Source organism: Tupaia chinensis, unplaced genomic scaffold (genome assembly GCF_000334495.1).
Source record: "Tupaia chinensis unplaced genomic scaffold, TupChi_1.0 Scaffold147003_1, whole genome shotgun sequence".
Lineage (NCBI taxonomy): Eukaryota > Metazoa > Chordata > Mammalia > Scandentia > Tupaiidae > Tupaia > Tupaia belangeri.
This window is the reverse complement of record NW_006206856.1, coordinates 1,065,997-1,081,822: the sequence shown is the minus strand read 5'-3', so window position 1 is coordinate 1,081,822 and position 15,826 is coordinate 1,065,997. Positions and strand designations below refer to the sequence as shown.

Genomic DNA, 15,826 nt, shown 5'->3' with positions numbered 1-15,826 from the left:
AACCAACGTTAACTACGTGGGAATCCAGGGACATAGCCATTATGCTAACTGCTGGTCCCAATCCCTTAGAATTTGGGGCATGATGGACATGCACCTTACGTGATTTTCAAGCCACCAGGTCTGGGACTTGAATCTCAGTTGTCCATGTGGAAGTCCACTTCCTTAGCCACCATGCCACTTGCTAGCCCCTTCTTGCTGTTTTATACATATACATGAATGCTCTGTTTGATCCAATGAAAAGTTCCTGTACTTCTGTGGTGTTTTACAGGCATAACTTTAACCAGATTGATTTCTCACTTCAGTAGAAAAATACTTACATGAACTGACAAAAATATTTTTATTATAATAGATTCGAGAGCACCATCGAAAATTGAGGAAAGAAGCTAAAAAACGGGGTCATAAGAAGCCTAAGAAAGACCCAGGAGTTCCAAACAGTGCTCCCTTTAAGGAGGCTCTTCTTCGGGAAGCTGAGCTGAGAAAACAGCGGGTAAGTTATGTTAGCATGTACTTTCAGTAAGTGGTGTAAGGTGGGTATGTGTTTTCAAAGTAAAGTAAAAACACTAGCCACTGGATCATCCATGTCTCTTATGGCCTGGACACAGCTTGAAGAACTCAAACAGCAGCAGAAACTCAACAGGCAGAAGGAACAAGAAAAGAAAAGAAAAGTTGAAGCTAACCCTGATGTTAAGCCATCTGATGTGGAACCTGTGAAGGAGGTATGATTGGGTCTCTAAATTAGAAATGAGTCTGTATGTAGAAAGTGAAGTACATCCACAGGACAGAGGCTGCTAACCCTCTTGGAAGGGGAAAAAAAGGAACTGGCACTCTTAATATACCATCTGTAGTCCCCGAAATTAGCTGTAGGAAATGGAGATACATATGACAACTGCTGCTTATACTTCTAATTTCATGTCTTTTCCTTCCTTTCTTTATCCTCTAGGAATCCGAGCAGTGCAAAACTAACAACAGAACCAAGTCTGTTAAACAGAGCCCAAAGAAGTTATATTGTCAGGAACTTAAAAAGGTATCTTAGTCTAGGTTAGTGTCTAAAAACGGTATAACGAGGTTTTTGAAAGACTAGTGTTTTCCCCTGGCCCAACACCCACCTTGTAAAGGTGGAAATAGAGTTCACTGGAGCTGGAAGACTCCTTTAGCAAGTTAGCTTATTGTATTTTAAGCTTTTCTTATTATGATTAGATGATGGGATACTATCTTCCATTTTAAACCTGTGCACTGTTGCCCGTAACCACGATTTATAAAAGCGGCTTTTGGTGTTAAAGTAACAAGTTGACATGGTTAAAAAAAATTTTTTTAATAGAAGAAAAGACACTAGCATGTAAGCAGTGTGAAAATAAGGATCTTTTAGAGTAGTCTACTGAACTAAGTGAAGGAAGCCAAGAGCCGTGGTGTATTTGCTCCTCGACATTCCCATCCCTGGCACCCATTCTTCCAAGCTCACTTGTTTACTGGGGATTAAACCTGTCTCTCAGCAGTTCTTGGCAAGGCCAAAAGAGCTATCAAACTACTTATGTTCAAACATCCTGGTATTTCTGCTTTTGAAGTGCACATTGATCAGAAGCTGCTGAGCATGTGTTTTACTCTTGTGTGAGAAATGATGAACATATCAACGTTCTTCATAACAAAGTGAAAATGTGAGCTCCCAGTCTGAGCTCACCTCGGGGCCAGGTGGATACCGCCAGTATACTCGCATTGAGGTTGCTCCTAGAGCAAGGGGTGATGATAGGATCCTTTCTTGTTTGACAGGTGATTGAAGCCTCAGATGTCGTGTTAGAGGTACTGGATGCCAGAGATCCTCTTGGTTGCAGATGTCCTCAGGTAGAAGAAGCCATTGTCCAGAGTGGACAGAAAAAGTTAATACTTGTATTAAATAAATCAGGTGAGCAAAAGAGATACTGTTTGTCTTCCATATGCACTAGTGAGGTATGAGGAAGACATCTGAACAGTCTGATGACACTGAAGACTGATAAGATCCAACTCTGACCTCAGCAAAGCCAGAGCATGTATGCTCAGGTTGCCAAAACAGTGCTGGGCAGTGGGGAGGTGGTGGTTTCTGCAAGAATTTTGACTGGTTTCTTCTGTTTGCCATGCAATACTTAACCCTTTATCTTATTGAAGACCACAAGCTTCTATACCCAGGTAGTACGCTAGTATGCAGTATATCTCATGTAGGTAGTGTTAGCAGTGTGCCAAGTTCCACATACCTGCAGTATTTTCAGGTGTGTGATATATTAGTATGTGACATAATATTTAAGTAAAATGCATTATCTGTCTGAAATTTGAGCAGGAAGAACAAGATAACCCAGAGCAGAGATGAACAAAGTAGATGTCAGGAACAGGATCTAACATTATTTTTGGGTTAGAAAACAAAGGGCTGCTGAAAGCAAAGCTGTGAGATTACTAGGGTTGTAATCCAGAGGTTGACTCAGTTCTGACAGGGTGAGCAGTGGGGGGGAACTGAAATACTAAAGTGTGGATATAGTTTCCCCTTCCACCTAGTCCAGTGAAATCCTTCTGAGAAGGGGGGGGGAACCTAGAAAAAGCCAAAGCACAGTGACAGCTATAGTTTATCAGATTTTGCAAATTCATCTCAAGAAAATGACCATATGGAAGCATGTGTCTTATTCCTGTCAGATCTGGTACCGAGAGAGAATTTGGAGAGCTGGCTAAATTATTTGAAGAAAGAATTGCCAACAGTGGTATTCAGAGCTTCGACACATCAGAAGGACAAAAGGAGTAAAACCAAGGTACTGTACCTTTACTGCTAGTGGTGGGAAACGTGGTCCTTCCTGATATTGAATATAGTTGAAATATGATGAGTGTACAAAATTTGATGTAAAAAATGAAAAATGTTAAGATCCAACTCTGATTTCAACTCAGGTTCATCTTAAAAGCTGGGCTTTGTAGTCAGATTGGTTAAGTTTTCTTGATGAGTGGCAGAATAATAAGTTAGACTAATTATTTGGAATTTTAACACACGAAGGTAATGAAGAAAGCTGCTCCATTTAAGAGTAAAGTCTGCTTTGGAAAAGAAGGACTTTGGAAACTTCTAGGAGGTTTTCAGGAGACATCTGGCAAATCTATTCAGGTTGGAGTAATTGGTAAGTTTTAGTTCATTACGGTTGTGTCAAAATACTTGACTAAGAATTCTTCTGGGTTAAATGACAGGGTATGGTGGTGGTGGTGTCTGAAATAAAAGGCTTACTCAAACATCAGCATCATGCCCACCTTGTCAAACACATGCAGTTTGAAGGAAAGAAACTAATTAAAATATTTGCTGCCAGTTTCATATCTTTGTTAGGAGAGGGCACTGCTGGAGGTTAACTTTTATAATGTTTTGGTTTGTTTAGTCGTCTCCCTGTCCTTTATTACCTGTGCAAGAAATGATGCTAACTAAGATTGGTCTTAGTGTTGAAGTGAAGACGCTCAGATCCAACTCTGATCTTGCTTTAAGTTTCCTGAAAACAAATGCTACAGAGAAAATTGTGTCATTATCAGCACATAATGCCTATGTCTGGATTTCTGTTCATTTGTAGGTTTCCCAAATGTGGGGAAAAGCAGCATCATCAATAGCTTAAAACAAGAAAGGATATGCACCGTTGGTGTATCCATGGGACTTACAAGGTAAACTGAGCTATTTCATAACTGGAGTTATCTTGTTAATAGTAAATATTTTATCTTGGTTATCTCGAAGGACTTTTCTATTTAAAGCTTTTTTTTTTTTATCACTTATTTAAAGAAAGCCCAAGAGAGTAAAGCAGTGCTATGCTTGGGGAAGAATTAGCCACAATCTAGTTGAACTGCCCACAATTCAGATAGAGGAAAGCTACACCAGGAAGTGATGTTTGAGTCTGGCCTTGAGAGATGAATGGAAGTTTCCTAGGTAGAAGGGATATTAATGGCAGAAGGAACCGCACATGCTTAGGTAGATAGATAGACAGGCAGCAACGAGTAGTGTTTCCCTTTAGGAGCATCTTTGATTAAACATGAAGCAAATGATGATAAACTGGATCTGACTGACTGTGCTGAGTTTGTTCAATCCAACCCTGAGCTTCATGTTCTTTGTCTTGCCCTCGAAAGAAAACAGTGCCCTCCCATCAATTGTTTTTTTCTTTTCAGGAGCATGCAGGTTGTCCCCTTGGACAAACAGATTACAGTCATAGACAGCCCATGCCTCATTGTCTCTCCACTGAACTCCTCCGCTGCACTTGCTCTGCGAAGTCCAGCAAGTATTGAAGCAGTAAGGCCAGTAGAGGCTGCTAGTGCCATCCTTTCCCAGGCTGACACTCGACAGGTACAAGAACCCCTGCCCTCGAACTCTGCCACCGTTTTCTCTTTTCGTCATAAGCAGTTTAAGCAGAAAATGTTCAAGTTTTTTTTACATTTGCTTTGTTACAGGTAGTACTGAAATACAATGTCCCAGACTATAAGAATTCACTGGAGTTTCTCACTATGCTTGCTCAGAGAAGAGGTCTGCACCAAAAAGGGGGAAGCCCAAATGTTGAACGTGCTGCTAAACTGCTATGGTCTGAGTGGACAGGGTAAGGCTTCTTTATGTTGACATTTTGGGACCACAGAATGAAGGAACTGGGTTTTGACAGATCTTGGTTTTAATTTTAGTGCCTCTTTAGGTTACTATTGCCATGCCCCCACATCCTGGACTCCTCCTCCACATCTTAATGAGAGCATCATGGCAGACATGAAATGGGGCTTTAATCTGGAAGAACTGGAAAAAAACAACGCACACAGCATACAAGGTGAGTGAGACTGTCAGTGCTCTCGTCACTGGCTGATAAGGACTGTATCCATTTACTTGGACTTACTTTCTTTCCTAGCCATCAGAGGTCCTCGTTTAGCCAATAGCATCCTTTTCCAGTCCCTGGGTCTGACAAACGGGGTAACAGAGGAAAAGGATATACCTAAAGGATTGCCAAAACCAAAACAGAAGAAACAGGAGGAAAAGGAGGAGGACGAAGACATGAACAGTGACCAGGAAAGTGTGGATGCAGAAGTGGACGTAAGTATACTCTTCATGAGTTATTTGAAGCTGAAGTGAGTTTTCCAACACTTTAATGTATAATGAATGGGAAGGTGCTGAAGGTAGAAGTTAAATATTTTATAATTGATTGGAATAAGTTGCATACAGTTCAGGTATTTGAGGCTTATGATCATTGGCCTTAATTTTGTGCCTCCCCTTATATGTACAGGAGGTATTGTCCCCACACACACACACACACCCAACGGGGGTGTATTTCATGACCTCCAGTGGATGCCTGAAACCTCAGATGGTATTAAATCCTATTTGTGTTTAGGTTTTTCCTATATGCACATACCTAGGTGAAGTTTAATTTTGTAGACTTGTTTTCAGGTTTATAATTTCTTAGATACATGAGCAGAAAAGGGTTGCTAATCCAATGCCATCTCTCTCTGTCCTGTAGGAGAGGGCTTCAAACACATCCCCTGCAGAAGAGACGTGGGTGGCACAGCCTGAAGAGTCCGTACCAGGTGAGTCTAGGAGTTTTTCTAACGACGCAGCTTAATGTAGAATCACATATTTTCTTAAATAAACAAATAAAACCTTGCTTTATATTTTCCTATGTAGGTAACCAGTCTGGAAGATCTTTTATCTTGGATAAAGTGACTGAAGAGGATGATGTTTATGACTTTAGTACAGATTATGTGTAACACAACCATGTCCACTTATAAAGGGTATTTAACATTTTAAACAGACTGCTACTGTTAAACTGTCCTATGTGTATAACATAGTTGTTTGTTACAGTATGATAAAAGCTATGTGAATTCTGTAAATACATATCCATGGTGTCATTAAAACAGGCAATTTACAGTGTGTGCAGATTCTATAAAAAAGACTCACCTCTATAGTGCAAGAAGAACGGTATCAAGTATATAATTATCTGGAAATAAAAAATGAGCTACTAGAAAATGTGGTTTTATTTAAAGATCAGGCCACAAGTTACAAAATTAGATCCAAACAGCAGTCTTGAACTAGCTGCACCAGCCACCTGGACTGGCACTAGCTATGTCAGTGCAGCGGTTCATTCTGGCCATTCGGCATTGGAGTAAGACACTCTGTGAGGCAGGTGCAGACACATTTATGGTCTATCTGGGAGGCTGACTTCCAGACAGACCAGTCTGTCATCTTTGCCCAACTGAAACACACTTTTTTTTTTTTTCCAACTGAAACACTTGTTCCATGGGTTGCTGCAGGTAGACATTGAAGCCTAGCAACTGTTACTTCCCACACATACTGTTTCCAGGATTTCCTGAGAAATGTTTTTTAAATGGCTGAGTGCAGTGCTCACCAGAGAGAGAACAACCCCTCCTGGTGTTGCTTTATCTCTGTTTTCTCACTTCTCTATCCCTTTAAGATTCTCTGTACATGGGCGCCCAGAATGTTACTCAAGATACCAGGGCAGGGATTCAAACGTCAGTTGTCCATGAGATCCTGCTTTCTAGGCGCAGTACCTAACTGCTGTGCTACAGGGCTGTCCTGAGAAATATTTGGTTTAAATTCTGTTTTACTTTATGTTTGAAATCTCTGTGTGTCTTCGGAGTAGGCTGAATTTGCCTGTTGGATCTGGAATATACCACTTTTCCCAAACATCAATATAAGCAGCAGTTCTTCCCCATGGCTTAAAGTGTCCATTCCAATGGAGTAACTTGGCAGCCTTTACAAACTGAGGTGAATATCGTTTTCCAGCACTGGAACCTTAAAATTGAGGGGAAAAGAGCCCAATGACATTACTAGTCAAACACTATGCCAAGCCAAAATGCAAGGGAAACTGGATATATCCCATAATTCCTCACTAGCGTAGGCAACTGGTTGGTTACTTCTCCTTACCAAGGTGGCGGACGTTCCACATGGGGTCAATGGTGGAGTGCTGCTGGTAAAATACGATGAGCAGAGGAGGTGTTGTGACGCTGCCAGCCAGGGTTCTGCTGTACAGGCCCTCTCTTGGTGGGACAAATAACAAATGTTAGTGAAGAATAATGACTGACTCCTGTCAGTCAAGACAGGGTTGAAATGTCAAGTTTCCATAGCTGGGCGGTTATATATACTTACTCTACGTTGAGTTTCATCCATTTTTCCAGCTGGTTAGTTATATTCTGTCGTTTCCATTCTGTCAGGTTTGCGACAAAAACGCCAGGATTGAACGAGCAGGTACTGGCTTTCATGGAAAGCTTACGAATTCTTTCCTTTTTATAGTCAAGGTAGCCAATATAATTGTACTAAAAACACAAATGGGATAAGTGTTTAATACTTCAAATGAAATAGTTTTATAGCCAGTAAAGAAAAAACCTGCGTGTTAAACTACTACTTCCCAGATTAACAAAGGTGATATTTTAAATTCCAAGTTAGAATAGGAACCTAGATTTTGAACTATTAAACCACATTTTCTTTTTTTGTTTTTAATAATTTTATTTGGGACTGGCAAGTGGCATGGTGGTTAAGGGTGCTAGACTCCCACATGGTTGACCATGGTTCAAGTCCTGGACCTGGAGGCTTGCTTTCTCTCTGTCCCTCTCTGGTCAAATTAAAAACAAATAAAGTTGGGAACCAGCAGTTAGCGTAATGACTATGTCGCTGGACTCCCACGTAGTTGACCGCGGTTCGCGTCCCGGACCCGGTGGCTTAAAACTCACGCCAGGCGCGTGTGCGTGCGTGCCCAAGATCCCGAGAGGAGAATGGAGGAGAAGGGATTGCGGCGTGACCATCCCCCCTGGGAGGTGATTTCTCGCTTTTTGTCTCTATGTCTCTCTCTGTCTGTCTGGCGAGCGCAACGCACCCTATAGCAAAAACCTCTCAAAAATAAATAAATAAATAAATAAAGTTAAATTAAAAAAAAAAGAGAATTATTTTACTTAACTTTTTGCCCAGAGGGGGACAGAGAGAAAACAAGCCATCCATCAGGTCCAGGACTTGAACCATGGTTGGCCAAGTGGGAGTCCAGCACTCTTAACCATGCCACCTGTTGGTCCCTACACATTTTCAAGAAGTAGGTTGGTCCAGTCTTATAAACAAATCTACAGAAAAGTAGGCTTCAGTCTTGAGATGTCATAGTTGGGGAATGTAGTGTTTCCTGAATCTGCCACTTTCTACTACTATATATTATGGAGAACACAATGTCTAGTGAGCCAAATTACCTGGTTCCCGGCTCCACGGATGACAACTTTGGTAGAGGTTGAATCACAGTCTTCTGAAAATGCAGCTGCATGTCCCGGTTTTAGTGGTGTATTGTAAAGGGCAAGGATATCACCTGAAATAGGTAAGCTACTAAGCTTTCCATTTCTGGTTGCTGTGAAGAGTTCCTGTTCCTCCCACTTTTCCCTATGGTGACCGTTTACAGGAGATCATGAAAAAGACAACCACTACAGCCCGCAATCTGGATAGAGACCAGCACTCATGGTGATAGTCTTTGATACCTTGCACAATTACATCATCGTCCATGTATATGGCCTTCTTAGCACTGGGAGCCAGAATTGGCAAATAAAACCTTGCAAAGGTTAACTGAAAAGGAAAAGAAGCATTGGCATAAGATATGGCAGTGGCTGTGCTTAAAAGCAAACTTATAGAATGCTCTCAGTACCCATGCAGGAGAAGACAGCCCAAGGACTCCACAGAAATGCCCAAGCTTGGTCCCTTGGAACTTGTGCATTGTACCCAGTTACCCAAGTGTCTCATTTTCCACACACTCAGGTACAAACAAGGATGCATGAACTCACTGGTTTCATGGATTCCCCTTGGCCAGGATCCTCCTTTACTTTCCCTTCCAAAAGTTTAGTGTCAAAATTCACAATTTTATACCTGATGTTTTTCAGGGAACCACTGTTGAGCCAGGACCTGAGCAAGATAAAGCACCAAATTTCAGTTCTACACAGTCCTACACAGTCCCATCTCCTCATCATAGCTTATCTTTGTGCCTTCCTCATGAAGGCGTGACATAAGCAATACTGTAGAGGACTGAATGTTTTCAATCTCCTTTATCTCTGAACCCTGGCTTTCTCAAAAAGTTCATGGAGAACTGGGATTATTTGGGTGCAAGATTTTGAAATCTGCAGTTTTTTCCATAATACACACTTTCCACGAGCTTTCTGAAAAGCCCTTACATTCCCACAAAAGACCCTACTTGAAACAAGATTGTATTGCAATTTTTTTAGATTTATTTAATTTTATTTGTTCGTTTGTTTTCACTTGACCAGATAAAGACACACACACACACACAGAAAGAGAGAGGGAAAGTGAGAAAGTAAGCCACCAGGTCCAGGACTCCAACCATGGTTGACCATGTGGGAGTGTCCAGCGCCTTACCCATCACACCACCTGCTGGTCCAATCTATAGCAATTTTCTAACACTAAAACTATTATAGAGAAACTATGAAATGGAGACTATCCCATCACCACATACATTAATTAAGAAAATGAGTCAAGTATGATGGTAGTGAAAGCTAATTAGCAGCAAGACTAGAAATTATTAACAATAGATTGATTTACTAATTCACTGTAATGATCCTAAATAATTCCTCCACCCATGTCTGAGGCACTCACTGCATGTAAGAAAAGCCAGTGAAGGTACTCCGTTTTTCTAGGTCCATTTCAAATCAGCATTTTGTCGATACTTAAAATTATTCTGTAATCTAATGCAGTATCTACTTCTGCATTTTAGATGGTTCTGAGTTTTTAGAATACATGAAAATCACACTAACTTTCACAAAATAAACCGTGGAGAACGCCATAGGATAAATGTGTTTTAGAACTCTTAGTCTATTAGATAAGCTGTTCCTTAGAATAAACTGAACATCTTAATTTTAAAATCAATGGATGAAATTATTCATCAGATTGCATATTTGGTCTTTTCTAACAAAACTAAGGACCTTTTACTGAGTGCTTACTATGTACTAGGTGTTTTAGATTTTTCTTCTTTACTTGGCATAATCCTATAGATAGGACTTTTTCTACCCTGTAATTATAGATAAGGAAATGGGCTCCAGTGTTCTCCAAGTAACTGGCCACATGAGTCAGGATCTGTGCTCACAACTTCCCCACACTATTCTGCCACTGTTCCCAAGTCTCTTCCCACTCGACCCTATTGCTCGGAGCAAGTCCATGAGGTAAGGAAATTGCAACTGGAAAATCAACATGCCACATTCACTGGGAAAATCCTTTTACCAAAAAGAGTTATCAGGTGGAGCTAACTGCATAGTAAACAATTGATCTATTTCCTGGCATAAGCTCCTTATGTCACTTCTGGAGTCATGGAGACAGTTTATGATGTAATCACATGGAAAAGCATGTCACATGCAGCTTTTATATGGTGAAATAATCTCCCCCCACACACACACACTGAAAAAACTACTGGATTAGCAGCTGGCCTGCTCTACTTCTAGAAGCAGCATCATCAGCCGAGCAAAGCTTACCGGAGATGGTCGGCTGTGTTGTTGAGTGTAACGATGTAGAAAACCACATCAGACTGAGTGTTGTGCTGAATACTGTTTATAGCTGCAATGGTCCCCCCGAGCCTGTCTTCAGATGCAGCAATGACCACGGGAATCTCCTCTTGTCTCCCACTTACTGCACGTCGGGGGACATTTGGGATGAAGTCTATGGGCTGAAGCCCGACAATTTCTGAATCTGGAAAGCACAACACAAGGGTGGCATGAAACACAATCTCCCGAGCTTTTAATTACAGTAGGGTCCCGAGACATGGGAAGAGGTGAGGATTAGAGTACCAGTTTATCTCATTCTCCATTAAATAGATGCACACAGCCCAGATGCGACCAAGCTTTCAGAAAAGTGAAAAGGACATTTTTTAGAGAATTATTTTATTGAACTTTATGTATTTATTTATTTAATTTTGACAAGAGACGGACACAGAGAGAGAAAGTAAGAAAGCAAGTCACCGGGGTGGGGGGGCACTTGAACTGCAGTTGGTCATGTGGGAGTCCAGTACTCTTTACCACCACCACCTGCCAGCCCTGAAAAAGGCATTTTTAAAAATAGGCTGAATGGTCCAGCCGGTGGCATAGTGGTGTAGACAGCCGGATTCCCAAATGGTCAACTGCAGTTCAAGTCCCAGATTTGGGAGCTTGGAAATCACACTGGACTCATGTATATGTTTACCCAAAGTCCTGAGAGGAGAAGAGAGAAGGGGTTGGGTTCTCACTTTCCATCTCTCTGCTCTGGCAAGCACATGTGCCCTATGGCAAACCCAGAACCTTCTCCCACGGGTCAGCCGCAGAGGTCACATTTTACTAATGTGCCACTGTCCAGCCTCCCAACAGAGTGAGTTTTCGTGAGTTTATTCATGATGATGTGTGCACATGCCCACATGAGAAAAAGAAAAGCACCCTCGACGAAGTCTTGTCTTGCTGTGATCTCCCTCTCTCCTAACTCATCAGGATCTTGGGACGTGTGCATGCACCCGTGTGCATGTACTTCTGGTTGACTAGGCTACTAACTGCATCACCAAGCCTGGACCTAAAGTAAGTGTGTCTTTGGACCCAGCAGTTAGCGTAATGGCTATGTCGCTGGGACTCCCACGCAGTCGACTGCGGTTCGCGTCCTGGACCCGGTGGCTTAAAACTCACGCCGGGCACGTGTGCGTGCGTGCCCAAGATCCCAAGAGGAGAATGGAGGAGAAGGGATTGTGGCATGACCATCCCCCCTGGGGGGTGATTTCTTGCTTTCTGTCTCTATGTCTCTCTGTCTGGCGAGCGCACGTGCCCTATAGCGAAAATCTCTCCAAAAAACAAAATAAAGTAAGTGTGTCTTTTGTTTTATTTATTTATTTTTAAATCAGTTGACAAGTCTTTATGACTGTTTTATTCCTAGAGTCTGTTGATGCAGTTGTACAAGTTAGAGGAAAGTAATCGGGAAGAAATTATCCAGACTGGCTAAGGAAGTATCAGTGACCACAGCAGGGAAGAACACCAGGGAAACTTGCCTGCCCCTCATCTTCTGAAGCCCTGCTGAAATGTGAGCAGATGGCAGCCCACAGGGGTCCTCTTAGGCCTCTGATTTGGCGAAAAAGAAATATCCATTCTGCCAGATCAAGCCCTTAGCAAATGTTTTCACTGCAGAAGTGGGTAGCACCACAAGGGCACAATGAGGACCCACCATGCCTCTTCCCAGAGCCTTTTGTAGTTTTGTAAAGAAGTAAACTTTAACAAGGGATATAAGTTAGGATGTGGAACACAGAAAACTCCAGGCCCTCGGCAGATTCCAAGGCAGTAGTAAGGGTTCCCATACCTGAAACTTCATTCCTTAGCAAGCTGCTCAGGCTGAGGAAGTTATGATGCAAAACCAGTAAAAAGAGAACAACAGCCAGGACCAAGATGATGATGTTTACTGAAAGACACGGGGAAAGTCTGCATTACATCTCCTTACCTTTGACGAAGAATAAAAGCTACGTATCTTCAGGAAGAGCATACCTTTACGGAATGACATCTTACTCTTCTGTCTTATATGAATATTAGTTGTTGCTAACCCTACAAAAAAAAAAAAAAGCCCTCAAAATCAGCAAGTACATGAGAATGGTCTTCAAAATGCCTAAACACTTTAATTCAGGTAGAATCAAGACAGAGAGATGGTATTCTGCCAGAAATTCTTTTATTTATTTATTTATTTATTTATTTTAAGGTTTTTGTCATAGGGCATGTGTCCTTGCCAGAGAGAGAAAGTGGGAGGGAAAGTGAGAAATCACCCCCTGGAGGGATGGCCACGCTACAATCTCTTCTCTATTCTCCTGGGATTTGGTGTGTGTGTGCGCACACACGCACACACACACATGCCCAACATGATTTCAAGCTACTAGGTCTGGGACTTGAACAGGGGTCAGCCATGTAGGAGTCCAGTGCCATAACCACTATGCCACCTACTAGCCCCAGAATTCATTTTACCTTAACAAAAGGGATTAAAATTATTGAAATTGCAGGGTTTTCTGAATGTTTAATTGTAGGTGCATATATATATATATATATATATATATATATATATGTGTGTGTATGTATATAAATATTATATAAATATACATACATATTATATAAATATACACACACATACATATATATATACCCCACACACGCTATTACATATATATACACAAACTATATATGTATACATATATTTTTAGTAGGCATATATATATACATATTTTATATATGTGTATACACACACACGTGTGTGTGTATATATTTTTTAAGAGAGATTTTTGCTATAGGGCGTGTACACTCACTAGAAAGAGAGACAGAAAGTAAGAAATCACCCCCAGAGAGGATGGTCCTACAATCCCTTCTCCATTCTCCCTTCAGGGTCTTGGGCACATAGGCACACACACCTGGTATGAGTTTAAGCCACCGGGTCTGAGACTCGAACTGTGGTCGACTACATGTGAGCCCAGCAACGTAACCCTTATGCATCTGCTATTCCCTAGTGGGTATATTTTTTTGTTACATTGGACAACTGTGTCTGGTAATACTCAGTTGTTTACTATGACTAGTTTTCGTTGAGAAATGATAGATTAAACCCTTCACATTCCTGTGAAGCTTTCACTCATGAAAACAAGATAAAAAATCCTACACTCTCAAATCCAGGGCAGGCATACCAAGAAACAAGAAAGAAATCTCAGGAGGAAAGAACAAGTTATTTTACCTTTCTAGCTACCTGCATGTATAGCCACGTTCTCAGCAGCTGTGCCATGTTTTCTGTTTCCTCTCCTGACGCCATAGACCAACTACTATAGACCCAGTACTCCCAGGAATGGCCGCTCCACTGATGCTCTGTAATCTAGCTGTTTGCCTGGAGCAACATCACCACCTTCTTGCTGTCTGCTGGATCACTCCCATCAGCATCTTGCATTCATGCATGCATGTGTCTATCCTGCATGCATACGTCTCTCCAAATACACTTCATAGGATGGCAGGAGAGCAGAGCAGTGAGAGCATCCTCCAGTTTAAAAATATAAGAAAAAAAGACAACACTCTCCCGCTCCAGTTGACCCAAAGACCCTTTCCTGTGCTCTCCCTCTGTAAAAGTCTGAATTTAAAGTCTCTAGCTCCACCTCCTCTCCTCCCATTTAGTCTCCTTCAACGGACTTCTGGTCCTACATTCAGACTGCTCTCGGGGAGGACACCAAAGACCAAGGCCGTCCCTCTCTCCTCCCCTTACCCTTTCTGAGGCCCTCAGGAATGTGTACTACTTCCAATCATTTCATTTATGTCTTTCCTCACTAGAATGTAAGCTCTGTGAAAACAAGGACCTCACTGAAAACATTTACTGTGGTATCCCTGCCACCTAGGACCACATCTGGCAAATGGTAGTATACATGGGCTATTTGTCAAATGATCTAGGAGCAAGGCTAGTGCTGGGCTTGGAAAGGGAACGCAATCTTCGGTAATATTCATGAAAACCAAGTCCAACATAAGGAGAAACATGGGCTCCAATGGTGCTCTCTCAAAGGGAACCATTTGCAACTTTTCCCCATCTCTTTTTATAAAGAATTATTTTTTTAAGAATTATTATTTTTTTAATTCTTTTTTTAAAGAATTATTTAACTTTATTTATTTATTTATTTTAATTTGACCAGGGAAGGAAAGAGCAGGAGAGTGAGGGAGCAGGAAATTGAGAAAGCAAGGTCTGGGACTTGAACCGTAGCCCCATTTCCCCATCTCTTTACAGCTCAAACACCAAAAAGTCTGCTGCTGCTGCAGCCCTATCAAGTGCACTTGGAGAGACACAACACGGGGGTGGGGGTCGGGGGTGGGGAGGGTATGTCCATTTATACACAGGACAGGAAGGCTGTTCCAACGGACCCCAAAATACACCGCGTGACAAGGACCCCAGTATAAGCTCTTGCTCATTCCTTCTGAGTTCAGAAAGGAGCCAAAGGTACCTGTATTTTACTGTCCGGCCTCTGCCGCGCTGAAAGGTGAAAAGTCACTGAGCCTACACTCACTTTTTCCTACCTCTTCAACTGGCTAGCTCCCATTTGGCTTTCAGGAGTCTATGGTGCCTCCCCTAAGCCCCTCGCTGGACTTCTCCACTGAGCTCCGACATCTGCGGGCCTCCTTACCCAGAGCTAATCCAGCTGTTAGGTACTTCAGGGTAATGTGGCTCTTCCCTTGACACACTCTGGGTCCTAGGACGCAAGAGCTTGGTCTCCATCGATCGCAGCTGTTCCCCAGGCCCACTGCCTGGCACAAACAGGTGCCATGAATACGTGCTGGCTCCATGTAGGAGGGCGGCACGACACCCCCCAGGCCCGGGGAGCGACCGGAGTCCCACCGTCTGTGGCAGAGAGGGCGGGGTCCCCAAAACTACTTCTCACCGAAAAGTGGGCGCCCCGCCTCGCTCACCATAACGAAGGGGGTCTAAGATTTTTTTAGATCTACACCAGCCTTCAAAAAGCGCCTGAGCGAACCCTTGACAGTCTGGGTCTGGGAGGGTGGGTGGGCTGAGTTCGGGATCCTCCGCACGGGGGCTCTCTTCATGCAGGCGCGAGTCCGGGGTCCCCACTCGAAGATTCTCCCGAGATGTGGGCTGGGACAGTTCCCTCTAAATTCTAAGGGTCAGTAGGGCCTCCTTACTTTTAGGAGTGACCAGGTGGTGTGACGCCCCTCTCTCCGGGACTCCGGCAAGCCCATTGACAGTCCGGGTTAGAGCTCCGACACGTCGCCCCGCTCGGCGGCTCGCCGCAGCTGCCCTTACCTGCAGCCGGAGGAGGAGCCTTCGCCGTCGCCCGCGCCCCGGCCCGCCCCGCCAGCTCAGCGCGGCGCTGCAGGCCCCGGGACC

The 15,826-nt window shown here is 42.9% G+C and overlaps 2 protein-coding genes and 4 non-coding genes across 7 annotated transcripts in view; 5 read left to right on the top strand and 1 right to left on the bottom strand.

Moving 5' to 3' along the window:
- Nucleotides 1–5,826, top strand: part of GNL3 (G protein nucleolar 3) — a 7,180-nt gene extending 1,354 nt beyond the window's left edge. The window contains exons 3-15 of the mRNA XM_006169308.3: nucleotides 350–487; nucleotides 603–716; nucleotides 941–1,024; nucleotides 1,765–1,897; nucleotides 2,653–2,765; nucleotides 3,002–3,119; nucleotides 3,555–3,642; nucleotides 4,138–4,312; nucleotides 4,417–4,559; nucleotides 4,639–4,775; nucleotides 4,854–5,035; nucleotides 5,457–5,523; nucleotides 5,621–5,826. Coding sequence (XP_006169370.1) covers nucleotides 350–487; nucleotides 603–716; nucleotides 941–1,024; nucleotides 1,765–1,897; nucleotides 2,653–2,765; nucleotides 3,002–3,119; nucleotides 3,555–3,642; nucleotides 4,138–4,312; nucleotides 4,417–4,559; nucleotides 4,639–4,775; nucleotides 4,854–5,035; nucleotides 5,457–5,523; nucleotides 5,621–5,703 — 1,575 coding nt within the window. The 3' untranslated portion in view covers nucleotides 5,704–5,826. The remainder of the gene's footprint in view (nucleotides 1–349; nucleotides 488–602; nucleotides 717–940; nucleotides 1,025–1,764; nucleotides 1,898–2,652; nucleotides 2,766–3,001; nucleotides 3,120–3,554; nucleotides 3,643–4,137; nucleotides 4,313–4,416; nucleotides 4,560–4,638; nucleotides 4,776–4,853; nucleotides 5,036–5,456; nucleotides 5,524–5,620) is intronic.
- Nucleotides 1,939–2,014, top strand: LOC114006322 (small nucleolar RNA SNORD19). The gene has a single exon (XR_003548059.1). It is a non-coding gene; the product is annotated as a small nucleolar RNA SNORD19 (small nucleolar RNA).
- LOC114006320 (small nucleolar RNA SNORD19B) lies at nucleotides 2,818–2,899 on the top strand. Its single transcript, XR_003548058.1, has one exon. It is a non-coding gene; the product is annotated as a small nucleolar RNA SNORD19B (small nucleolar RNA).
- LOC114006323 (small nucleolar RNA SNORD19) lies at nucleotides 3,397–3,473 on the top strand. Its single transcript, XR_003548060.1, has one exon. It is a non-coding gene; the product is annotated as a small nucleolar RNA SNORD19 (small nucleolar RNA).
- On the top strand, nucleotides 4,002–4,078 carry LOC114006319 (small nucleolar RNA SNORD69). Its single transcript, XR_003548057.1, has one exon. It is a non-coding gene; the product is annotated as a small nucleolar RNA SNORD69 (small nucleolar RNA).
- A 121-nt stretch (nucleotides 5,827–5,947) lies between the features above and the next one.
- On the bottom strand, nucleotides 5,948–15,804 carry GLT8D1 (glycosyltransferase 8 domain containing 1). 2 transcript variants are annotated; one of them, XM_006169310.3, is made up of 10 exons: nucleotides 15,622–15,804; nucleotides 12,469–12,525; nucleotides 12,287–12,385; nucleotides 10,456–10,669; nucleotides 8,764–8,881; nucleotides 8,464–8,548; nucleotides 8,185–8,297; nucleotides 7,103–7,269; nucleotides 6,881–6,993; nucleotides 5,948–6,748 (listed from the first exon to the last, which is right to left on the bottom strand). In XM_006169310.3, exons 2-10 carry the CDS (start codon nucleotides 12,482–12,484, stop codon nucleotides 6,558–6,560), a joined length of 1,116 nt encoding a protein of 371 aa, XP_006169372.1. In that variant the 5' UTR covers nucleotides 12,485–12,525; nucleotides 15,622–15,804; the 3' UTR covers nucleotides 5,948–6,557. The 2 variants fall into 2 exon arrangements, with proteins under 2 accessions (XP_006169372.1, XP_027624401.1); XM_027768600.1 differs by lacking the exon at nucleotides 15,622–15,804 and adding an exon at nucleotides 13,688–13,706.
- Between the last annotated feature and the right edge of the window lie 22 nt (nucleotides 15,805–15,826).